This window comes from Cyprinus carpio, chromosome B25 (genome assembly GCF_018340385.1).
Source record: "Cyprinus carpio isolate SPL01 chromosome B25, ASM1834038v1, whole genome shotgun sequence".
NCBI classification, from domain to species: Eukaryota; Metazoa; Chordata; class Actinopteri; order Cypriniformes; family Cyprinidae; genus Cyprinus; species Cyprinus carpio.
Genome location: NC_056621.1, coordinates 5,825,192 through 5,851,514, shown reverse-complemented (window position 1 = coordinate 5,851,514; position 26,323 = coordinate 5,825,192). Strand labels below are relative to the sequence as shown.

The 26,323-nt window shown below is 35.7% G+C and overlaps 2 protein-coding genes and 1 long non-coding RNA gene across 7 annotated transcripts in view; 1 reads left to right on the top strand and 2 right to left on the bottom strand.

Moving 5' to 3' along the window:
- The window catches only part of LOC109071575 (beta-1,4 N-acetylgalactosaminyltransferase 1-like), a 60,467-nt gene extending 51,244 nt beyond the window's left edge, over nucleotides 1-9,223 (bottom strand). The window contains exons 1-8 of the mRNA XM_042752810.1: nucleotides 9,201-9,223; nucleotides 8,939-9,059; nucleotides 4,081-4,131; nucleotides 3,854-3,991; nucleotides 3,638-3,744; nucleotides 3,163-3,201; nucleotides 2,206-2,385; nucleotides 843-929 (exon numbers count right to left, since the gene is read on the bottom strand). Of these exons, the coding sequence (XP_042608744.1) occupies nucleotides 843-929; nucleotides 2,206-2,385; nucleotides 3,163-3,201; nucleotides 3,638-3,744; nucleotides 3,854-3,991; nucleotides 4,081-4,131; nucleotides 8,939-9,051 (715 nt within the window). The 5' untranslated portion in view covers nucleotides 9,052-9,059; nucleotides 9,201-9,223. The remainder of the gene's footprint in view (nucleotides 1-842; nucleotides 930-2,205; nucleotides 2,386-3,162; nucleotides 3,202-3,637; nucleotides 3,745-3,853; nucleotides 3,992-4,080; nucleotides 4,132-8,938; nucleotides 9,060-9,200) is intronic.
- Nucleotides 1-26,323, bottom strand: part of LOC109057318 (plexin-B2-like) — a 344,361-nt gene that overhangs the window by 163,190 nt on the left and 154,848 nt on the right. The gene's annotated exons all lie outside the window — the stretch shown is intronic.
- LOC122142496 lies at nucleotides 18,727-19,732 on the top strand. Its single transcript, XR_006158641.1, has 2 exons — nucleotides 18,727-19,105; nucleotides 19,585-19,732. It is a non-coding gene; the product is annotated as an uncharacterized LOC122142496 (long non-coding RNA).

Genomic DNA, 26,323 nt, shown 5'->3' with positions numbered 1-26,323 from the left:
ATTTTGAAATAGCCTTTTTAGAACATCCTAACTGACAACACTCACACAGTGACACGTTTTTGCTTGAGTTAACTGCTTACTTAATTTTACTTTATTTTCTTTAAAATAAATGTAAGCTTCTGTAATGTTGTTTTAATTTCAGTCACATTACTGCTTGCTTTAATTAACTAAAAAGTAACTAAATGTCTTTTGAAAAAGACCAAGACTAGGACTATAATCTAGCAGTCATAAAATGAAATAATTAAGGTTAAGTATGTCATTTTTTACTGTATGCACAAAATTGAAATTAAAGGTATGGGTATGCCTTTATTTTCTTGCCTTTGTTGTCTATTAAACTATTTTGGGAATTTCATATTGCTCATGTTTCTCTTTGTTGTAATAAGTATTTGTCACTGTAGGCATAGTTCACAGGCACATAGTAGCTCATGTCTGGTCTCTTCAATTGGCTATTTTAACAGATTCACTTATAAAATACCTACAAGGCGCTTCATCTCCATTTTTTTTTATCAAAATTTATTTACTACTTATTTATGTTAATAACCTACTTATCAGTATGTTTTGTTATAGTAAAGTTTTGAAAAATCTGCATTTTCAGAATTATTTTTAGAGGGGGCGAAAATCTAAAATCTCACCTAGGGCACCAACAGAACCTGGGCTGGCCCTGGTTATATGGCTTTCTCAATATCACCTGTGTTTTTATGGTTAGTACAGTATAAAGGTAGGTTGGTATATTAACTTCATATCAGTCAATAAAATGTACTGTATTTCACTGTAAGACTTTTTTTTTTTTTTTTTTTTTTTTTTTTTTTTTTAACAGTGTAAGTATGAGTATTTGAGCTCACCTTTTCCCAGGTCAAACAGAACAGGAACTGATAAACGTCTGATCTCAATGGGGAATATGACCTCATGATTCTCAAAAGAGAAGTATGCTAAGGACATGAATGCATGTGTAAAGTCAGTACATTCAGATTAATGTTTAATTTAAAAAGTATATGACTTTCTTTGAACTTAATAGTATCATAAAAGTTGTCCATTTGTGACTCATCATATTCCAAGGGCTTGTCCAAGTTCACACATTTGCGGTCTTGGCCATTTGAGAGCATGTGCACACACAACTGGAAGTAAAACACCAAAGTGCAGCACCCTTAATGCACCCTTAATCCACACTATCTTGAATACTGCTCTGGAGTGGTATTTGAGGCTATGAGTATCCCATCATGCATCATGTTCTGGAAATAAATCGTGAGACTTTTGCAGAGAACACAAAAATTGCAGCAAAAAAAATTCCATTAAAAATGAGTATTCAATAATAATAATTTGATACTTCCTGCTATTGAGGAAACCTCCCCCCCACACACCAAACACTCACACTCCTCACCCCTCCTCAACACTACATCTGGCTTACAAACAAACAAACAAAAAACAGTTCACTTGTTATTACTTGTACTACTGTCTGTTCATCCAGAATACTGAATGATACATTTGCACACTGGAATATTTTTCTATGCACTTTTTTACTGTCCATTGCACTAGTGTAAATGATGTTCATAGCTTCTGCTTATAGTGCACATACACTTATTACATAATCCACCTGTATAGTATGTTCACAGTACACCTATCTGTATATCTTTCTGATAGTACTTAATCTGTAAATTATGTCCATAGTACTGCCTTATCTGTATATTTATTGTACTTTTGTAACATATTGTAGACACTGTATATCCTGTACTTACTGCTTATTGCACTTCTGGTTAGAAGCTAACTGCATTTCGTTGCCTTGTACCTTACATGTGCAATGACAATAAAGTTGAATCTAATCTATCTAATCTAATTTTAATTTGGTAGTAAAACAAAGTGTTGGACGTTTTAGGATTAGTATGTTTATATTGTACAATATTTGCAATTGATTTTTATCACTTAATTAGAAGAACCACAATTACTTTGAACAGACGTTTAGAATGCAAAGTATTGAAAATCATAATAAAGTTCTGTAAACATTTGCATTTTTGTGGGTCTTTGGACAAGCCCCAAGTCACCTCTAAAAATGTAGTTTTTTTTTTTTTTTGTTAGTCAGGTCCAATGTTATTTGGAACCTAAAATTCTTCAAAAAAATTCTGTGTTCTGCAGGAGAGGTCTAAACAGGTTTAGAATGACATGAAAATAAACAATGATAAAATTCAGGTGAATAGGTCACAGTTTACATACCAAGGTCTTCGGTCTTGATGTGGTAGATGGTGCTGGTGTAGGTCAGTCTGCTCAGCAGGTCGTTGAGCTGTTGGAGGCTGCTGGATGAGATGCTCAGATGTTTCTCATTCTGGCCGTCCACCTGCTCTCCTTCCTGGACATTCATCACTGAAAGCACTCCTTTCTGCACCCTTAGAGAAACTGAGAGATTTTATATAATTTGAGCTCATTTTAAATATTTCACATGTGATAACTCCTTTTAAAAAACACCCATATTAAAGGTAGAGCAGGTGATTTGGTTCAAAAACATGCTGGTTGAAAGTCTCTTCACATCCCAATAGCAATCAATATGGTAAGTGGTTTAAATGTATTTGTGGTGAGGGGGGCGGGGTTCAGCAAGCTCTGCAGCGGGAGAGAGAGTTGCAAGACGAGCGGTGAGAAAGTGGGTCAAATGCAACTGACAAACACCTGTGTCTTGTTCCAGTAATTGGCGTGGAGAGACTGCATAATGAGGCCTGGGAATAAGAAGGCAGGCAGAGAGGGACAGACTTCTGATTGGTGTGTGTGTGGAGACCGTGACTGCTCTGGAGAGCCCCATGTACATTGCTTATGCAACTGTGTTATATTGAGCGTGACTTGTTTACTGAAACCTGAATAAAATCATCAGCAGCAGTCAAACCGATCCTGTTCTCCCTCTCGATCATTGACTTTGTCTGTGGAATATATATAATCTGATTCTGATTTGCAGGGAGGGTGGGATCTTATGCTTTCAAAGCTAGCTTGCTATTGCTAGCCTCTAAAAAAAATCACCTACCCTACCTTTAACAGCTTTAGATCAAAAGCTCACAAAGCATCAATTAAAAGAAGGAAAAACAGCAGACCCCCATCCAGAGACCGTCTGAAACAAACCAATGATTGCGATCAGTATAACATAAAACCCACCACCTTTAGTGACAACACAATATTCAGCAGGACAAACCTTGTAAACCGCTCTCTTTTGTGTTTGCAGAGCTAGACCTTTAATAATGATACATTTCTTTAATTAATGGAACACAAAGATGAATAAAACAACTGACAGTCTTATATTGTATGGGATCAGAAGATTTTATGAACAGAATATTAAAAAGAGCAGCATTTATTTTAAATTGGCATCTTTTTTAACATCATAAATGTTACTTACACTTTTAATTTATCAATTTAATACATCCTTAATGAATTAAACAATTTCTTTTTTTCTTTTTAAAACTCACTTTCCCTAAACTGTTTAATGGCAGCGAATCAGCATGTTAGAATGATTTCTGAAGGATCATGTGAATAAAAATAAGAGACTGCATTCAAAAACATTTAAAAATCTGAGCAGTAGTGTATGTCTCTCTGTAACCTTCTGGAGGTGCATTTAAGAAACCGGAGATCATTAGCAGTCAAATAAAGGATAGACAGAAAACAGACTCACCAGGAATGAGTGTTTTATTCATGGGAGTCACTCTGAATCCTCTCATTGGATACTGGAGCGGGGTGTTGGCCGGTACGAGAATAAGAACATCATTTTCTTTTCCTGATCTGAAAGACACAAGCCATTTTTTTTTATTTTTTTTTAAAGCAGTTCATACAGTCAGAAGAATGACTGTGTTTGTGCCACACTGAAGAGATCTGAGCAACTGTGAGTAACCTGATCTGGTGTTGTCTGAACTCTTCTGCCCGGCGTTTCTGCAGGTCGTCCAGCTCATCTTTTGACACAAACTGGTTTGCTGGCATAGTGTTTTGGCAGGTACAGGGTGTTGGATTCTCATTGCGAAAAGGCCCGATACTAGATGTGTAACAAGCAACAGATGAAAATCAGAAACGAGGAAGTCACTGCTTTAGGGTTGCTCATAAAACTGAAATTAATCTACTTACTTTGGTTTGGGAAAGTCTGGGATCTCTGGGTCACGGCAGCAATTTGAGAATCTTGAGAAAGTTGTGTGAGTCAGAGGAAAAAAAAACTAATTTGAGTACAGTTTGCATGGACTTATTGTCTATAACCAAATAAAACTTAAGCAGGAGTAAATAGGCAAGGCAAGGCAAGACAAGTTTATTTATATAGCACATTTGGTAATTCAAAGTGCTTTACATAAAAGAAAGTAAAATAATCATAAAAAAATTATAATCACTCAAATAAAACAAGGAATTTAAAAAAAATGAAGATTTAAAAATTGATTTAAAATGAATTTAAGAGTTAAAAATATAAAATGATTATACATACATAAAATACAGTGCAATAAGTTCGGACATCGCACAGTGCTCATTCAACAAATGCACTGCTAAACAGATGAGTTTTGAGTCTGAATGTGAATTTGAAAGTGACTAATGTTTTAACACATCTGATCTCTTCTGGAAGCTGATTCCAACTGCGGGCGGCAAAATAGCTAAAAGCAGTCTCCCCTTGTTTTGTGTGAACCTTTGGTATTTCTAACTGACTCGATCCTAATGATCTGAGTGGTCTGTTAGGTTTTTATTCTGTGAGCATATCTGCAATGTATTTAGGTCCTAGCCCATTGAGTGATTTATAAATGAGTAAAAGTACTTCAATCCTAAATGTAACTGGAATCCAGTGTAAGGACCTGAGGACTGGTGTGATATGCTCAGATTTTCAGGTTCTATTCAGAATCCTGGCAGCAGTGTTCTGGATGAGCTGCAGCTGTCTAATTGTCTTCTTGGGAAGGCTGGTGAGGAGACCATTACAATAGTCTACCCTGCTGGTAAAAAAGGCATGAACAAGTTTCTACAAGTCTTGACTGGAAACAAAAGACTTAGACACAACCTCTACCTTGTACTTATGACTTGAATACCACCCCCAACATAGTATCAAATATCTTCCCACACCAAAATTAAATCACTTTTGTCGTATGTTAAAAATGTTAAAGGGTTAGTTCACCCCAAAATGAAAATTAGCTCATAAATTACTCTTCCTCAAGTCATCCTAGGTGTATATGACTTTCTTCTTTCAGACGAATCCAGTCAGAGTTATATTAAAAATTGTCTATGATCTTTCAAGCTGTTTAATGCCACTCAGCTGCTGTTGCAGTGCATCAGTCCGAAAGAAGTTAAATAAAAAGCACCCATCCATTTAAAAAAAAATAAAAAAAAATAAAAGGGTCTCACACAGCTCCGGGGGGTGAACAAAAGCCTCCTGTAGCGAATCGATGTGTTTTTGTAAGAAAAATATCAATATTCATAATGTAATAATCACTTTAATGCAGCTTGCATCAACAGTTGCACATGGAAGCAGCTCAGGGCTTATGACGTATGCGCTGGTGAGTCTCATGAAAACCAACGTTTGTTAACAGGCTAGTAGACTAGTCTTTGCATCTGTATGTTTGATGTTTGAATCAGGTCTCTTTTCTTAGAATAGAATTGGTGGCACTGTCGCAAAAAATAGGATCCTAGAAATGCGGTCCTGGAACTGAAGCCTGTAACCTGCTGCCCATAAAGAAACAGTGTTTCAAAAAATGCAACAAATCAATGTCGCTGAGAGCTGCTCTCTCTCCTGAAGAGAATGCAAAATACCTGCACTCAACCGGCTGGGTTACGTCAGGGTGGATGAGGGGTGAATTTGTTTCAGCTGTCAGTGATACTGACCAAGCAGCTGACTAACACAAAAAATACCCAACACTGAAAAAAAATAGCTCCAAAAATGACCCAACGGGCTCAACCCAGTGTTTGGGTTGAACAATAACCCAGCATTTTAAAAGCATAATATGGTGCCTGTATACTGCAAAAGAAAAAAATCTGTAAAAATTAAAGTAAAAAACTGGCAGCTGTGGTTGCCAGAATTTTACCGCAAAAAATATGGAAGCAACATTTTAGGTTTTGTGGATTGAACTTAAATTTACATTTAAAAACCATATTTCAGTGATTTGATGTTAATATGCCAACCTATTGAAGTTCTGAAATCTGTTTAGTACCTTTGCAATACACTGATAACCACCAAAATCAGGTGGGGATGAGAAAAACACGAAGAACCAAGGCTCATCACAAACAGCTCTTCCACAAGGTGAGAAAGAAAATACCACACTCTAAAAACTAAACATCGTCATGGTAACACACAACACTGAAATAATGCAATGAACATTGATTTAACAACATTAGTTGTAACATACAACCTTAATGAACATACTTGGTAAGAAAAAACTAAGCAGCAGCAAGAAACAGTTATTTCAACCAAAAAAAAAAAAAAAAAAAAAAAAAAATCAAATGTGAAATGTAACAGGGAATTCTGGGAAAGTCAATTTACGCTTTTTTACTGAAAATTATACATTCCTTTTCACTTCCGAAAACTGCATTTATACCGTAAAATGACATGAAATGTCCATTACAGCTTTTCACCGTATATATAGTAAGGAAACATACCATTAAAAAAATAATAGGCTTTTACTGTAGCATTTTTACAGTCGTTTACCATTAAAATCAGGATCGTGTTTATTCATGTAATAATTTTTCTCAAATTTTAAAGGAAAAAAAGATATATATATATATAGGCCGCAGTGATGCACAGGCTTATCGGCTTAAGCCCACACTCTTAGAAGAAAAGGTATAGAACCCCTTGACTGTTCCCTTAAAATAATGCTTTGCTTTGAATCTACTTGCAGGTGTTGCAAGTTCAGTGTGAGAAGGGTCAGTCAAAAGCATTTCCAAATATGAATGAGAAAAGAGAAAAATTGCCAAAAAATAAAGTGGAAAGTCAGTCAAATTTGTCAATTTTTTTTTTTACAAAGATCACAACATATTTTAAGGTTATTAAAATTATAAAATATTTAAATTTCAAAATATGATACAAACTAGTTGTACTCGTTAGACTAGCTGTATGCTCTTACATGACAAAGCTGTAATATTTGCAGCACTAACAGAAAATTCATGGTTTAGTTTCAAACATGTGTAATGTTACAATTCATCCCAAAATTCAGGTTAGAAGTAAAAATAGACTTAAAATAACCTTTTTTTTTAAATCAACACTGATATATTTCAAAATAATTTGTGTGTGTGTAGCCTGTGTATGAAAGCATCTTTCTGTCAGTAATGGCAATTCACCATAATAAAAGTGAAGTTTGTTTACGAGCATGTTTGTTATTGTCATTTATAATTTAAGACACATCCGTCAGTTTGTCTTTCTCTTCCAAGACGTCACCATACTGAAATTCAAAGAAAACATACTATTCAAACTAAAATTTGCTTTGGGTAGGTTGCACATTGTTTCATTGATGTTACAACTAACCCCGAGTCTTGTAGCCACAAACTAGCTCACCTTATAGCTAACAACCAAAACATTAGCACTAACAATTTGCATTAAAAATATCTACATATACACTCAAAAATCATTTTTAACTTTGATGAATTTAAGTACAAAGCAGGCATTGCCATCACAAGTAAAAATACAACCATAGCATCCTGATGAACCCTTTTATGCTGACTTACGCCCATCCACAACTTTATCTCAGAGATCTTTTGATAGTGCCTTGCCACCCAAAGCTGATTGTTTGCTCCAGTTGCACTACCAAGAAATGAAACGCTCCAGGAAAGCTCTTTTCATGCTTAGCTAATCAAAATGAGCACAGCTGATCAAAGTTGAGATTGTGATTAGCTGCACCTGATTGAGTGGCCATCAGGTTTTTGTTCACCAGTGTTCAATGTGTGCCTTGATGCAATCCTGTTTTTGACCTCAGAGGTAGGTTTTTGCTCTGATATGCATTTTTGGCAGTTAGACCTTTTATTGAGAGGTGTGTGCCTTTCAAAATCATACATTCAATTGATTTTGCCACAGGTTAACTCTACTCAAACTGTAGTAACATCTACAAGCGATATGAATGCTCCTGAGTTAAATTTCATCTGTTTCATATAAGGATATGATTATACTTATGCAATGGAATCATTCAAGTTAAGTTTTTAACAAATTATCAGAGACGTTGAAAACTTGTTTTTTGCCATTATGGTGTAAGGAGTGTAAATTGATGTGGGGAAAAAAGTAATTTAAAGCATTTTAACAGAAGGCAGAGACATGACAAAATGTGAAAAAAGGGGTATGAACACTTTCGCAAGGCACTGTATATATTTAGTATAAGTAAAAAACTTAAATACTGTTAAAATCAGATACTCAAGTTGTTTTGGAGTTGTAACTTGTAATGGAGTCATTTTCACTGTAAGGTACTCTTTACACCTCTGCTATTTTAATAACAGGCATAACTTGTCCCTCATGAACTCATCAGTATTAATGGTTTTTGGGTATACCATACAAAGGATGCATTGTCACTGCAAAGAATTTTTTATTTTTTTTGGCCATAGTCTGTCTAATAACTTCCTTGTATTGTGCATTACGTTTTATCTGTGCTTTAGCTTTATAGGGCGTTGTTCATTCATCATTGTTTAGCTTGTCCCTACAAAGCTGGAATGAATATGAAATGTATTAAATAGTATGAAAAACATAATTTTTAAATGATTGACACGGACTCTAGTATTCTGATAATGACGAGGAAAAAAGGTACACCGTTTAAGAGTCCATAGGCTGCACAAAATATTTCTACGTTATATTCAGCATAAAAAATGTGCTTCATCATTATTGGATTCATCCAAGTCAGAAATATGATTTTATTTGACTGAATCAATCGAAATACAAGTAAGATATATGATTTTATTTGACTGAATCAATCGACATAAATTTGGTTAAGAAAAAATAAATAAATAAAAACATAAATTAACGTTAACTGATGTACGAGGCACTTACCTCAATGTCGGTAGTGAAGTTTTACGCCAAAAATCCCCATCAGTACAAAATAACGCGAAAATGGAGCCCATTAAAAGAATGGCGATGAATAAAGTTCTGCGGGATCCGTACATGATTAAATCTGTCGCGATTAAAAACAATGTAATATATTTATTTATAGGCGGTTTATATCCACATCAAAATGAAGCTTTGAAACTGAAATTACGCTAATAAGCGTCAAAATAAAGTAATTAAAGATACTGTATATGATGTTAGTATATACCTGTTGAAGAGGAACAGGTGAATGAAGGGCGTGACAGACTCTGGAGGACGGATGTGTGACTGTTTGGAGGTACCAAAGCAGCGATCGCATTTATTTATTTATGCATTTTTTTTTTTGTATAAGAAAAGATTTTCACAGATAATTTCTGTAATTTGGGGGCGTCTTGCTCAACTGTCAAGCAGTTTGCTCCGTGCATCCACTTTAACAACATTAATTTATCATTACACACCTACATAATCATTTCAAACACCAACTCTCTGAACGTCCACGTCTATGCGCCGTTTTATAATAGCGCATTTAATTCATTTGCTCAGGTAATTGAAAGAAATCATTGTTGAGGCTTGGACAGACAAAGATCATGCCTTGAAACACCAAACACGATTAAAAACTCGTCGGGTTTAATATGTTGCCTAGTAATTTCAGAGATGAAATCAAAAGTCTTGCACCAAAAGCTTTGAAGACTGGGACATAATGCATAACTGCGAAGCAGGGTCGCATCAGCCGTCCTCATTTGTCACGTTTTGGAGAGACACCTGGAAATATTCTAAATAATTTTGTCTTGGAGTAGTCTAGTCTATGCAAGATTTTGAACTGGATAAGGCAGTGTCTGGTATGAGGCGCCGCGTAGGATTTAAATCAAACTTCGCTTATGAATACATGTATAAAACACGTGCATATACACCTATACATTACTCACATATACATGCATACTACTGGATGTTCACAAATACATATATTAAATACACATGCACACTAATATGAAATCGATACCAATACATATAATGTTAACAATGAATGCATACACACTTGTGAATAACTTGCGTATACATATAAAACTTGACGCGTGCATACACCAAAAGACACTCGCATATATGTATAAGCTCGATCCATGCATATACACCTACACACACTCGCGCATACATATAAACTCGCTGCATACAAACACAACTGCACATACTCGCATATACATATAAACTTGATCCATGCATATACACCTACACACACTCGCGCATACATATAAACTCGCTGCATACAAACACAACTGCACATACTCGCATATACATATAAACTTGATCCGTGCATATACACCTATTAAACACTCGCACATAAATGTAAACTCGATGCGCGCATACACATCCATAAAACACTCGCGCACACATAAAAAATAACATTTACTAACGTATACAGTTCAGATAAGAAAGACACATGCTTTATTTGTGTAAATAATATATATGCAAGTGATTTCATATGTAGATGTGCAGAAACACAATATGAATCGCGCACTTTGTTTCGGCCTTCTACCCCTGGTATACAAAAGCATCAATAACACGCAAACCGATGTCAACATTATCCGCCGGCAAAGTTCACGGACCATATCACACTTGCCAGCAGTAAGTTAATTGGCAGTCTCGATCTAGAAAAAGGTGAGAATTTAACTTCTATGCAATCTTCGTGAAATAGCTGCAAACGCTATGCAAATTACACACACACAGAAAGAGAGAATAAAATGTCCTGTCTCTATAGTTAAAAAATATAAAATGTGTTCCCAACTAAGTCCCAGTTTTAATAGTGAGTTTTGCCATTTTCAGAATTAAGGATGTCAAGCAATTTAAATGTGGTTAAAGTTTGCTTTTTGTTAAACTGTGTTTGTTTTTACAGGCCAAGGACACAATACCATCGGACTTTTAATATAGGATGTTATACTGTTGACCTCTCCTGACGATAATGTAGTAGTAAAGCAAAAGAAAAAACAGCACCCTGATTGGACATATTAAATGCGTTTGAATTTGACAAAGCATGGGATAGAACAGTTTTAAGAAATTTTTTTTTTTTTTCAGACAACTAGAACAAAAAGAGCCACATGATTTAAGGTAAATGTTTTTTTTTTTTTTTTAAAGCTTAAGCTTGTCTGTGAAAACCATGGGGAAAATATTCAAAGATGTTAGTTATTGTAAATGTTTTACTGCGTGATGTATTATTTAAGGGTTTATTAGTACCACTGGTTTTAATTGTGTGCAGTTTGGAAATACTTATGGGATGTATCCCATACAAGCTCATTACACCTTAAGTGAAGGTCAGGAACTGGACAGCAGCTTGATTTTAAAGGTGTTCAAGCTGAAGGCCTTGTACGTAAATCCCTTAAGACCACTACTCTTGGTAAGACTGGAGTGTGTGTTTTTTTTTTTTTTTTTTTTTATGAAGTTTAATTGATTTACTTTTTTTCTTTCCCATATGGGCTTCCTTATAGGGTTTAGGGTTATTTTAGGCCATATACAGTTGTACTCATAAGTGACGTGACATACAGCCAAGTATGGTGACCCATACTTGGAATTCGTGCTCTGCATTTAACCCATCCAAAGTGCACACACACAGCAGTGAACACACACACAAACCATGAACACACACCCGGAGCAGTGGGCAGCCATTTATGCTTCGCCGCCCGGGGAGCAGTTGGGGGTTCGGTGCCTTGCTCAAGGGTACCTCAGTCGTGGTATTGAAGGAGGAGAGAGCGCTGTACATTCACTCCTCCTACCTACAATCCCTGCCGGCCCGAGACTCGAACTCACAACCTTTTGGATTCTCTAACCATTAGGCCACAACCTCCCTCATAAGTTTACATACCCTTTGCAGAATGTGCAAAATATTAATAGTTGAAACTAAATTTGAGGGATCATGAAAATTGCATGTTATTTTTTTTATTTAGTTCTGTCCAGAATAAGCTATTTCACATGAGATGTTTACATATACTCTACAAGACAAAATAATAACTGAATTTATAAAAACGACCCCATTCAAAAGTTTACTGTAATACCCTTCATAAATAAACCCCTAATAAACCCTTAAATAATACATCACACAGTAAAACATTTACAATAACTATAACATCTTAAAAATATATATTGTTTACCTTAAATCATGTGGCACTTTTTCTATGATTTCTATCCCATGCTTTGTCAAATTCAAACGCATTTAATATGTGTCCAATCTCATGCAAGTGCTGTTTTTTCTTTTGCTTTACTACTACATTATCGTCAGGAGAGGTCAACAGTATAACATCCTTATTAAAAGTCCGATGGTATTGTGTCCTTGGCCTGTAAAAACAAATACAGCTTAACAAAAAGCAAACTTTAATTAATCACATTTAAAATTTCTTGACATCCTTAATTCTGAAAATGGCTAAGCTCACTATTGAAACTGAGACTTAGTTGGGAACACATTTTATATTTTTTTTACTATAGAGGCAGGACATTTTACTCTCTCTGTGTGTGTGTAATTTGCATAGCGTTTGGATGCATTTCATGAAGATTGCATAGAAGTTAAATTCTCACCTTTTTCTAGATCGAGACTGCCAAATTAACTGCTGTCGAGTGTGATATTATGGTCCGTGAACTCAACCGGCGGATGATGTTGGCATAGTTTGCGTGTTATTATAATAGTGGGCGAAGAAAGAACATTTCGCAAAATGCTAATTGCTTCAGTTGTAGAACGATCCCTATCCATGATTGCAAATGCGGTATATAGACAGATTACTTCCGTTCACGCTTAAACGACTTCCTTTTACACTGAAATGCCTTCCGTTTACACTGAAATGCCTTCCTTTTACACTGAAATGCCTTCCGTTTACACTGAAATGCCTTCCGTTTACACTGAAAACTTCACGCACATCTACATATGAAATCACTTGCATATATATATGAACACAAATAAAGCACGTGTCTTTCTTATCTGAACTGTATACGTTAGTAAATGTTATTTTTTATGTATGCGCGAGTGTTTTATGGATGTGTATGCGCGCATCGAGTTTACATTTATGTGCGAGTATTTAATAGGTGTATATGCACGGATCAAGTTTATATGTATATGCGAGTATGTGCAGTTGTGTTTGTATGCAGCGAGTTTATATGTATGCGCGAGTGTGTGTAGGTGTATATGCATGGATCGAGCTTATACATATATGCGAGTGTCTTTTGGTGTATGCACGCATCAAGTTTATATGTATACGCAAGTTATTCACAAGTGTGTATGCATTCATTGTTAACATTATATGTATTGGTATCGATTTCATATTAGTGTGCATGTGTGTTTAATATATGTATTTGTGAACATCCAGTAGTATGCATGTATATGTGAGTAATGTATAGGTGTATATGCACGTGTTTTATACATGTATTCATAAGCGAAGTTTGATTTAAATCCTACGCGGCGCCTCATAGTCTGGAGTTTATAGAACATCTATTAATCTCTTCCAGGCTATCCGCCCATAACTCACTTGAAATTTCTGACCCTAATTCTTCCGCCCATAAACTTTTTATTGAAGATGTAGTAGTAATTAGGAGGCTTGAAAAGTATTATAAATGCAGGAAATCATTTTTCCTTTACCAAATTAGTCCTTAAGGCAGGTGTCAAGACATGAAGGGCTAATGGTTGCGAACCTGTTTAAATAGGATTGTAAATAGTTCCTGAATTGCACCTAAAAAAATGTTGTATTTTTCCTGAATTTTTTCGAATAACACTGCCAACTGACACTGCTAATGACAGGACTGCTTCTATAAATTTATTTTTTACAGCTTGTTGGAAAAAGAATCACAGCACCGAGATTGTACAGGGTACATTCATCTTGTTTTAATCTGAGCCAGTCAAGTTGTCAGCTTTTATCATTAAATATTATTGATACAATTCTAAGATTAGCCGCCCAGTACTAGCAGCGGAAGTCTGGAAAGGCAAGACCCTCTACATTTCTAGGTTTGGAGAGATGTAGTTTAATTCTATGGTTTTTATAATTTCTAAATAAAGGGTAAAACATTTGAATCTAGTTGCTTAAAAAAGGACTTTGAAAGAAATATAGGGGTGTTTTGTAACAGATATAATAGTTGCCGGAGAAAAACCATCTTGATGGCATTTATTCTACCTATTAACAAAATGGGTAGAGTCCTTCAGATCTGAATATTTATTTTTAATTTTTCTAAAAGGGGCGTATAGGTGGCTTCTTGTAGCAAGCTAAATTTCCTGGTTATAATGATTCCTAGGTAGGTAACTCTGTCTTTAGCTATTTTGAACCGAACTGGGAAAATTTGTGAACATTAAAAGCTTATTAAGATGTGCAGTACACCGCCCCCTAGAGGAACACATTGCAGTTGTTTCGACTGAGTTTAAAATTCAGAAATGTGAATAAATTCATTTAAAATACACAGAGTCTGACATTTAAACCTCAAAGGGTGTGTCTTGTTGCTGGTTCATAGAACCACATTTCTATGCATCTTTTACTTTCATAAGAAAATTCTGATACATGCTATTGAATCAAATTCAAACCTATAAACCTATCATTTTTGTAAACATACAGCATTTTATCTCTTCTTCAAAGGCTGTGTCTTGTTACTGGTTCATAGACTAACAGTGAGACATCATTTGCATTTGCAGAACTATAGCACACCACATGCTTTTGAAATGTAAAAACATGTCATTTAATAAAAAAAAACAAAGACTATTTTAGTTACGCTTTATGGGGTGTGTCTTGTAATTGTTTCCTATAATGACATGTTGGTTTTATTTACAAAAGTGTAACACAACAAAAGCTATTGTATTGTAAAAACAGAAAGAGCTCTGGAAGCTTCCCAAAGAGTGTGCAGTACACCGCCCCCTAGAGGAATACCTTGCAGTTGCTTTGACTGAGTTTGATATTCAGAAATGTAAATAAATAAATTAAAAATACACAAAGTCTGACATGTCAACTTTAAAGGGTGTGTCTTGTTACTGGGTGATAGAACAACATTTACATGCTGGTACATGCAGCAAAAGCTATTGAAATGTAAAAATTGAGCAAAAAAGCTCACAAAGCCTTTTATAGATTGTGCAGTACACCGCCCCCTAGATGAACATTCTCCATTTGCAAGACTGTGTTTGACATTCAAACTTTTATAAATTAATTTACAATGCATAAAGTTTTCCATCTCAACTTCAAAAGTTGTGACTTGTTAATTGGGCCTAAAAAAGCATTTCCGTGGAAGTTTTACTTTCAATTGTAATTCAGGATACATGCTATTGAATTAAATTCAAATCTGCTAATAAATTAATTTAAAATGCATGCAGTTTTCTTTCTCAAATCCAAAGGGTGTGTCTTGTTACTGATTCCTAGAAGAACATTTTGATGGTGGTTTTAGCCACAGAACTATAATAGTACACACACTATAGCCAATTCATAATTTAGTGTAAATTAAATATAATCTCCTACCTCAGCTTCAAAGGCTGTGTATTGTTACAGATTTCTCAAAGAACATTTTACAGTAGTTTTCATTGTCAAAAGAGATGCAGAAGTCACGTTATTGACATTCATGAATAACTTGCGAAACCTTTCAAAGGGTCTGCAGTATTACTGCCCCCTAGAAGATGATGCTGCAGTTGCTCTGACTGAGTTTGTCATTAAAACCTTTAATAAATTAATTTAAAATCAACACAGTCTTCTATTTCAACTTTAAAGGTTGTGTCTTGTTTCTGATTCCTAAATGAACATTTCAATTCAGGTTTTACTGATATGTTTACTCTGATTCAGGACACATGCTATTGAATTAAATTAAACTATTCCATTAAATTCTTCTTTTCTTTTCTTTTCTTTTCTTTTCTTTTCTTTTCTTTTCTTTTCTTTTCTTTTTTTAAATAGTTGTTCATGAGTCGTTGATGAGTTAAGCAGTTAAACTGTCCACTATTCTTCAGAAAAACTCTCCAGGTCTCACAAACTCTTTGGGTAAATTGTACTAATGTAATAATTTTGTATCATTTTGGCAATGAAACATGCAAAATGTTCTTTAAGAAGTCTGTAACAAGACACAGCCTTTGCATCTGAGATTGCATTTATTTTAAACTAAATTATGTATTGGTATAATTTTCTATAGTATGTGTTCTATTATAGTTCTGTGGCTTAAACCTCCGTCAAAATGTTTGTCTAATCTGTAACAAAACACACCCATTGAAGTTGTTTAATAAAACTTTGTGTTATAAATTAATTGTCTTAATTGCTGAATTTCAATACCATGTTTTCTATTATAGTTCTGTGACTAAAACAAAATATAAAAATGTTAATATAAAAACAGTAACAAAGACACACACCATGAGGTTGATGCAGAAGAATGTATTTATTTTAAATAATAATAAATAAAAATAATAAATAAAAATAATTTAATTTATTTATTGGTTTAAATTTTCATAGTGTGTACTTTTTTGGTGTCATACTTCTGTGAAAAAAACGAATATTAAAATGAATCAGCCTACTGCATAACCATTGGATTATGGAATAATAATGATGTTTAATAGTTTCTTTAATTAATGTATTATTAATAATAATAATATAATAACTACTATCACATATCTTCTACTGTTGAAATTGTTGATCAGCTGTCGTTGGTGGGAGCCTGCGTGCGGTATAATATGCGAATTATATGCATATGGCTGCGTTAGCTGTTACATGAGATGTATAAGATAGATGTGTAAGGGTATGTAGTTTACAGGTACTTACTGAAGGCCCTGACTGAAACCACATGGTACACTTAGGGCTGTTCGATTCCACAATTTTTGGAATCAATTCCAATTTCAATTCCTGGTTCTGGAATTGATGGGAATCGATTCCAAGAATCGATTCCTCACTGTTGTTTTCGATTCTTTTTCCAATTCTTGTTTTTTTAAGATTGAAGGAACCTAATCTCACCATGATGACTGCAGGATAGGTCGTAGAATGTATCCTTCCTATAATATGAATCTTTGTTTGTAAAAAAAACAATTTAAAAAAATGACGACACGAAAATTTTAATTTTGTCAGCTTTGCCCGTGAAATTAGTCATAGCCCAGCTCAGCAGGGACATGCGTTTATCCCATTATCCCATGGATTAAATAAGACATGAAGTGTCTTAAATAAATGTGCACAGTTCAGCTGAATGATGATCACTTTGACTATATACTTTGCACAATATTAACAAACTGTACACTGAAACAAAATAACCAGAACATTAATAAGTGATAGAGCTCATGGTTTATCTGTCATTCAGATGCGCTCTCAGCCACTGATGCTCGTGACATTTTCTTTTATAATTATCAATGGCTGATAGAAATGTTTTTAAAAAAAATAGTATTTTAGATGGTAATAAGATCAAGACCCTCAATGACGTCATGATCTATTCTGTCATGCCCCGCTCAAAAATGTGGACAAGCCAGTTCCACCGTAAAATAACCTCTAAATTGTTTTTTTTTAAATATAAAATTGAAAATAATCTTTTATCTCACAACTCTTGTAATAATGGTTTTTGGTGAATTGTGCTTCTGAAACGGAAGGCTACATCCTAAAATTCAAATGATCAGTACCGACTCTGTTTTTTTTTTTCTGTTTATTTTCGTAAATTTAAATGTGTGCAGCCGTTGTAGGATGTAGCCTTCTGTTTGAGAGACTCCCATAGATAAGCCTTGTTGAACTGAAAAAGACTCTGAATGAGGAGTCGTTTCCCCTTGATGGACTCTCGATTCCCAATGCCTCAGAATCAAGGAATCAATTCTTTTTGGAATCGATTCCCAGCCCTAGGTATGCTACTGCTCACAAATAATAGCTTATATGTGTACAGTGTAAACATACTGTAGATACGTTTACCAGGAATGTAAACATTAGAATTACTGAGAATTTTTTGCTTTCACAATAATCCTTTCCTGGAGCGCTCCTGGATGCAAACATTGTCAGCTGGAGAATCTGTTCAATACAAAAAAATAGCAACCAGCCCTAAAGCAATTTAGAAGTGCCACCCATTTTGTTCAGAATGTCAGTTTATATAAAAATTATTTAACACATTCTGACGAAGTTTCCACTTCACTGGAAAGCCACGCATATCAATAACCTGACAGACCTGTCTGTCTCCAAGATTCAAGATTTTTATTTGTCACATACACAATTATATAGAGAATGTATAACCAGCAGTGAAATGTGAGTCAGGTCCGCTCCATGGACAGTGCAATTATTAAAGAACACAACACAGAGGAAAATATACATAAATATAGGTATGAAAGAATGAAATAAAAGTAAACAATAAAAATATAGGAATAAAATATATATATAAAAAATGCATGAACGTATACTGTAGTCTTAAATATTAAGATACACAGGAATGTACAAGAGGCGAATGTGCAAACAGGTTGTGACACTGTCAATATGTCAGTATGAGGTAGAGAATGATTAATTATCTTACTGATTAAGTGAATATTAAGTGGAGACATGAAGATGTTAAGAGGCTGGTTTTGAGTTTAGGAGCCTGATGGCCTGGGGGAAGAAACTCCTCCTAAGTCTCTCAGTTTTTGCCATCAGGCTACGGAAGCGCTTACCAGATGGCACCAAAGTGAAAAGACAGTTTCTAGGGTGGTTTGAGTCCTTGATGATTTTAACATCTCTGCTTTTGCAGCATTTGAGGCAGATGTTCTGCAGCGAGGGAAGAGCAGACCCTGAGATGTGCTCAGCTAAGCGCACAACTCTCTACAAGGCTTTGGAGTCTTGACTGGAGCTGTTCCCATACCACCCTGAGATACACTGAGTCAATACAATTTCTATGGTCCCTGAATAGAAAGTTTTCAGGATTGCTGGTGAGATCCTAAATTTTCTCAACTGTCGCAGATGGTACAGTCTTTACCTGGCTTTATTAACTTGTATTTGAATGTGGGTAGTCCAAGTCAGGTCCTCGGAGATGTTTACACCAAGGTTGTAGAAAAGACCGGCTATGTAAAGAGGCATTAGTGCGCCCTTGTGACTTTAAGAGCTATTGCGCTGATGACTTTTGGCATTTCCCTTTAACGATCCCTTTAACAGTATTAACAAGACGCAGTTCAGACATTCTTCGCTGTTGTTCATGCCGTTGTTGTTTTCTACTGAGTGCGTTCATATACAAGTGAGTGATTATGTTTATGTTATTCATTATCTTTAAATTGCTGTATTTGAAGGCATAAGTTTGTGTTATCGCTAGTTGCTAATTCTAATCGTGTATGTGCGCCACACGCATTGCGTATTGCATCATCCACATACGGCGCTAGTAATGCATATGAGATACAGTTAAATAGCAATATTGGTGTATAATATTGTAAACTGAAAGTCACTTTGAGTATGTGTATATTATTATTTACTGAATAAGTGAGATTGTTTGTGGTATTTAAGCCATATTTATCCGTTCTTCCGAGCTCATGTGGCAGATAATTTGATGCCATTTTCACAAGTGCTAATCTAGTCTGTACATGTCTGAATCGATCATTATATTACTAATTTGCTACTATGCTATGTTGCTATTATGTTTAAGTATAAATATTATGTATAAGTAACAGAGTGAGTTCATATATCATTACTAATTGGTTATTGTTATTTCTGTTTGTTTAGAACCACTCATATTAAGCTACACTCCAAACTACTCTGTACAACTCTGGCATACTCTCTGCTGCCTGTACTACAATCGTTCACTCAACCAAATTCAAGAACTGTAAATCCTCTACAAGTCTGAAACCATTAAAGTGTACTTCGTCTCTGACCCGGACGACTTATGTCTGCTCAATTTCCACCAGCACCCACAATAGTCTACCTCACAAAGGTACTTGAGGCTGCTCACCCTCTCCACAGGGGTCCCTCTCTTTAGTTTTGCTTACAGTCAAAGAGAGACAATTGTCCTCTATTCGTTCCCTGTATCGGAGTTTGGCTTACTGCGTGTCAGAGAGCATAGCACAATGCTTTGTATGCGGCAGTGCGTTTGTTTACTGCAGCACGGATTGTTCTGTACACCGACGGTTTCTGATTTGAAAAGGTTTTTATAGTTATTGTTTCAGTTGCTTGCTCGGCTAGCATGTTTACAAAGCTTAATGCTACATCTGTGAATTCATTGATGTCAGATGAACTTGGCCGAAACATGTCCTGCCTGTAGCATGGCTTCAGAGTGGGCGGGCCAGTGCGTCACTACTCTCTGCACCGGGGGTTCTTGAACGAGCCTTTGTTTATATTCCGGTGTGAGGAAAGTGGCGGCATGGTCTGATTTGCCAAAAGCCGGTAGTGGGCGGGCTTTGTTGACATTCTTAAACTGAGAGTAGCAATGATCCAGTGTATTCGGTCCACTGGTTGGACAGGATACATGTTGATAAAAGTTCGTCATGACCTTCCTGAGGCTGGCTTTGTTAAAGTTCCCAGCGATAATAAGAGCAGCGTCAGGATGTTTGTTGATGTTGCCGCTGAGCACATCATGAAGCTTAGACAAAGCTAAGTCTGCTTGTGGTGGGATGTAAACAGCAGTAACGATGATCGATGAAAACTCCCAGGGTAGATAGAATGGGCGGCAAATAATGGATAGATGTTCCAGATGAGGCGAGCAGGAGCGTGACAGAGTGGAGATATTCCTGGGGTCACTCTATTTCTTGTTAATCATGAAACACACTCCTCAACCTTTAGATTTACCGGCCTTGGTTGTTCTATCCATCCGTAAAACAGAGAAGTTATCAGACGACGTTACAGCAGTGTCCGGGACCGAGGTCGTGAGCCATGTTTCAGACAAAGAAAGGATGTTACAGTCCCTAATGTCCCTTTGGAAACTTATCCTGGCTCTAAGATCGTCCATCTTATTCTCCAGAGACTGGACCTTGGCAAGTAGAATACTCGGTAGAGGAGGACTGTGAGCTCTTTTCCTCAGTCTGTTGCGAATCCCAACGCGTTTCTCGTGGTGTTTTTTGATCCGTCGCCTCGGGTGGTTATTCAAGTGGCCATTGTTCAGCTCTGCGTTCCGGAGAATCTCAGATGGCCATGATGGGTTGGAGGATAAAGTGTCCTGACACAGGTTAGTGAAGCGGTGTCCAATGTCCAAAAGTGTTCCTTTGTCGTAAATGATCAGTGCAGTGGTTATGTGTGTTTAATGGAGCAGAAAAATGCTTCCCAAAGAAAAAGCATCTACAGCTTTGACTATAAAATACGAGTGGTGTGACGAGATCCTATGTGTCTCACGAGATCTGACTGGTCTGACTTTTATTAATATTATTTATAATTTTGTGCAATTACTTGCCTGTCAGTTGAGTTTGTGGCAAAACCTTTTGCAGTGTTTACGTTGTTTATACCTGCATAACATTTATTAAAATAGATGTTTAATTTCATAAAGTACAATTTGATTTCAAAATGCACCTACATTTTTTTGCATTTTGTGTTTTTCAGTTGAATAAAAGACTATTTTTCCCTATGTATTTCATCATTGAGGATTTCTTTAAAAAGGTTTAAAAATCTTGTCTCGTCTCGTTCTCGTAAACCCAGTCTTGTCACACCTCTATAAAATACATTGCAAGTTTGGTGCTTTTATTGGTTTTCAAAATGACAAATAACAGTGATTAGCTGCTTTCAAATTATGGGAATTTCTTCCTTCTGAAAGACAGAATAAAGTTCAGAATTCTTTGTTGTTGTATTATTATTATTATTATTATTATTATTAAATCAATAACAAAAAAAAAAACAATAAAAAAAAAAATATCCATTGCAAAACAGACAAAAACAAAACAAAACTACAATAAACCAGTGCCAGTTTCTTCTTAATTAAATGTTCCATATCAGTCCAGAATATTTTTGTATATAAACAATGAAAAAATAGATACGTTTCCTTTTCACCTTTACAGAAATGACACGAGTAATCAATATCTAGTTTAAACCGTTACAGCACATGTTTTGGTATATTCTATGCATTATTTTAAGAAGCTTCTTTTACTTTGTTATTAAATCCACTGTTTGCCGAGCTGTATGCCTATTCAACTCACAACCCCACCCCCCCAAGACTTGAGGTGGAAGACCTGAGATGTACTGGGTCTATCCAAGGATTGACCATAGACTGTATTAAAAACAGGGATAGACACTTGCCATACGTTCCAAACGGGATATATCGCCCTCCGAAGGACACTTCGGAGTGAAAACAATCATGGCTGCCATATTGAAGGGTCGTTCCAAACTGAAGTGCTCAAAACTGGCCACTTTAAAGGGCCCTTCGGAATGAAGGATTTCAAAGGGTACAACTGATGGACATTTCAGGCTCCCATGATCCTTTGCGCAGATTCTTTGCATGATGCATGTGGAAAACACAACACTATTATACATTATTTATTTAAAGGGGTCATATGATGCGATTTCAAATTTTCATTTCTCTTTGGAGTGTTACAAGCTCTTGGTGAATAAAGAAGATCTGTAAAGTTGCAAAGACTAAAGTCTCAAATCCAAAGAGATATTCTTTATAAAAGTTGAGACTTGTCCAAGCCCTCCTGAAATGGCTCGTTCTAATAATACCCCGCATCTCTACGTCAGTATGTGGGAAAATTTGCATAATGCTGCCCAGATGTTCACGGAAAGAAAGAAGGGGTACCTTTTATTCTCGTAGTATTGTTGTTGCCCCCGCCACCATGTCGTTAAGATGTTGTGTGTTTCACTGTGAAAGCGAAAATATTTTGTTTGGCCTTCCAAAAGAGGACTATATCCGCTTCATCATGCCTGGAGCTGATCCGTGCTGGTCGCTGAGGAAATACATCAACTTTGCACTGTGGATTGCAGAATGGGCTTTCACTGTGGATGAAGCAGAGTCCAGCCCGGGGTCGTCACATGTGGTTGCTGCACGCACAAGGTACGCTCCTTCGTAGATTCCGCCTCAAGCCGGCCTCTGCTCACTCAAGGCCGTGGTGTGTGACACTGTTTCGTTGAGAAAGCAAAACTACTTTGTTTTTGCCTTCCAAAAGAAGACACAACTAAAAAAATCATGTTTATATCATGTTTATAATAGGTTTTGTGTTTATGTCTGGTCGCTCTGGCCGGACAAGGCATCACAATATGTTAAGAGGTGTAACATTTCCTTCACACGCTTGAGCCATTCGGCCAAGCACAACACACTGGATAGCTGGCCAATCACAGCACATCTCGCTTTTGAGCGTGATAAGCCTTGTAAAAATCTACACTTTCAGAAGACGGGGCATAGGGGAGGAACAATAATGTACAGTATGTAGAAAATAATGTGTTTTTTTAAACCTTAAACCACATAAACACATTTCATTACACCAAATACACAAAATACTGTTCTTTTTAGCAGCATCATATGACCCCTTTACCACACATACTTATTTACATTTCAAATTTGCACATATCATACATGTACATAATTGTCTATATTATATATTTTGTTTTTGCTTTTTTGTACATTGTCTATTTTGTATATTTTTATACTTTTTTTTATTTATTATTATCTGTGTACTGTCTTGTCACTGTCATTCTGTTGCACTGTGGAGCTTCTGTCACTAAAACAAATTCCTTGTACAGTATGTGTAAACATACCTGCCAATAAAGCTCATTCTGATTCCGATGGCGCCTCCGTGTGGGCACGTGATGATCACGCAGAAGGCACTTTAAGAAACAGCTGTTTGGTCCCCCACACCCTTCAACACTTTGAAGCTCTCACTCCAGAGAGTAAACCCTATGAAGGGATTAGGGCATAGGGATGAGTCCTTCCGAATGGAACGCAGGGATAGACTGGTCTGGAGATTCCTTCAGCTTTTGACAAAAGTGCCCCCCCCCACCTGCATTAACAAATCCCTTTGTAACCACATATTAAACCTCTTACTAATTTTATCAATAATTGGACTGAAATTTAGATCATTGTACAGATATTCATCTTTAGACATGTTACTTGGCTTTCAATTGGAATAGTACAAAAAAATGTCAGGATGAGGAAATAGAACTGATTTATCCATATCCATTCTTAGCCTTGAAACATCTGAACACTCTTTTATGCAGTCCACTGCTTTACTGATGTCTTTCAAAAATAAATCATCACAAAACCTAAACAACTTAAAAAAATTTACAAAAATTACAAACATTCCCAAATCTCCTAAAAATCCTAAAACTTTAACACAAAAAAAAAAAACAACTCAATCATATCATCAATCATTTTATGTCCATCTGAAATATTATGTAAAAAGTTATTCATATCAGAATTTACAGAATTTGAAGTGTATAAACATTGTAAAACTGAGTAACATCACAGTGTGATATCTTTTTTACATTCTCTGTGATTGTATTATTAATTAACAATTTACTTATAGAGGTTAATTCACCATTTCTATAATGAGTATGATTAATGTTGACATGCAGTATTATGGTTCTATCCAAACTACCCATTTCATGTCCAATAACCCAACACCAAAAACATCATTTTAATAATAACTGCAATGTGAAAACCATGACTCCTCCAGATCTTTTCTTCTTCTTTACAAGCACCCTTTCCTTTACAATATAAAAATAAAGATTTCATTTTCAAAAGACTACGCAAACCTCTGGCATCAATTGAAAAAACTAGACATTAACCTATATAAATAAATTAGAAACTTGTTTTTTTAAAGTTATTTCTGTTCCATAACTATTTTGTACACAATGTTCTACAATATACATTCAACATGTAAAAACCTATAAATACAAGCATGGCAACACTTACATCTGAACAAGAGGTGATAGAACAAAAATCATTCAAACATACACTGACTTTAGGGATAGGCCTATATTATTTTCAACACAGCTACAAATTGTTACCTATACAGTTAACATATTGCTTACACAAAAGCCACTAAAACCTCTTTTTTTAAATATATGTGAACATTGTTACCTACTGTACAAAGTGAGCTCCTGCTTTCGGTGCTTTTTCTACAAGAGGCTATAACTTGGTTCGTGCTTCTTTGTCACAAGCAGTCAGATTCTCTTTGAAACAAAGATGTTTTCTTTCCAATTGCTCATTCTATCAGATGTTTGTTTACAGCAGATGCTTTCCATATTAAGCGATCTTTATCAGACATCTTGCAGATGTACGTGTGCTATCTGGCAAATTTACAAGCGTCTTGCTTCTCATGAATTTCCTGTCAGCACCTTCTCAAATTAATGTAAAAAAAATATTGCTTAATATGTTTAAATACATAGAAAAACAGATTTAGAGACTGAATCACATGTAATTAATGGAAGATTTTCCAGCTTGACTTGGTCAAGAACAGACTGGACACACAAATATCCCTTATTTGTGACTATGTAAGGTAATGAGCAGATTTAATCTGTAGTTACAACTTTTGGAACAAAACTGGAACAAAACTTTTTTTGTATCTTCAGGACGTGATACTACAAAAAAGGATTGACCTGGAATGCTCACAAGTGACCATTAACCAGTGGTGTAATGTAAAGAAGCAATAATAATTCGCTACAGTACTTAAGTAATTTTTTGTGAATATTTCTGTCAACTTTCACTTTTACTCCATTACATATCCCAACTAAAAACAAAACATTCACTCCCATGCATTTCCCCGAAGCATATTCGTTAGCCTAGCCCTACTTACTACAAAACAGACCCAGACTGGGACACAACTTCAGGCCGGGAAATCGCACACTCATCCAGGCCATCCTATACACCAGGGGTCTCTAAACTTTTTGAGCAAAACACAATAGAACCTATAATGCTGTCTATGAGTACTGATAAAAATGTCAAATGATTTTCAACCGTCGCTTTGTCGCGTCTGGTGTAGACACGGTGTAATAAAGGCAGGAATCTCTCTGTGTTTGTCTGTTTGCAATTTTATTATGTCGAGAACCGTTTATCCAGTCGACTTCACGCGTGGCGGGTGTGTTGCTGCAGACCCAAGGCAAGTATTTTCCAAGCAAATTAAGTGCATGTTTTTATTATGTGTAAAATTACTGATTAACATGGCGGATAAAAGCAGGTGTTTTTTTTTTTTTTTTTTTACTCCAACAATATACTATAGGTTTACTACCAGGAGCGGCGCCAGAGAATGTTAAACGCAGGTTCTGAGGGGGTGCTAGAGTGGGAGCTGGGCAATTCAGCGCTCCAGACTCATTCTTACTGGTCGCTCTTTTGCGACTAACTTTCTCAGTTGGTCGCACAAGCACGTTTTCTTTTCTTTTCTTGTCTTTTCTTTTCTTTTTTTTAGTTATTTATTTTTTTGCTACAACATGGGATTAATCAATGCATGCTGATGAACTTTTATCATAGTTTATAGTTATATGGAAACGAAAGTGGTTAACAATCAACCCGTTCTTTTTCATCAGTAGTATTATTTATGATTTTTTATTTATT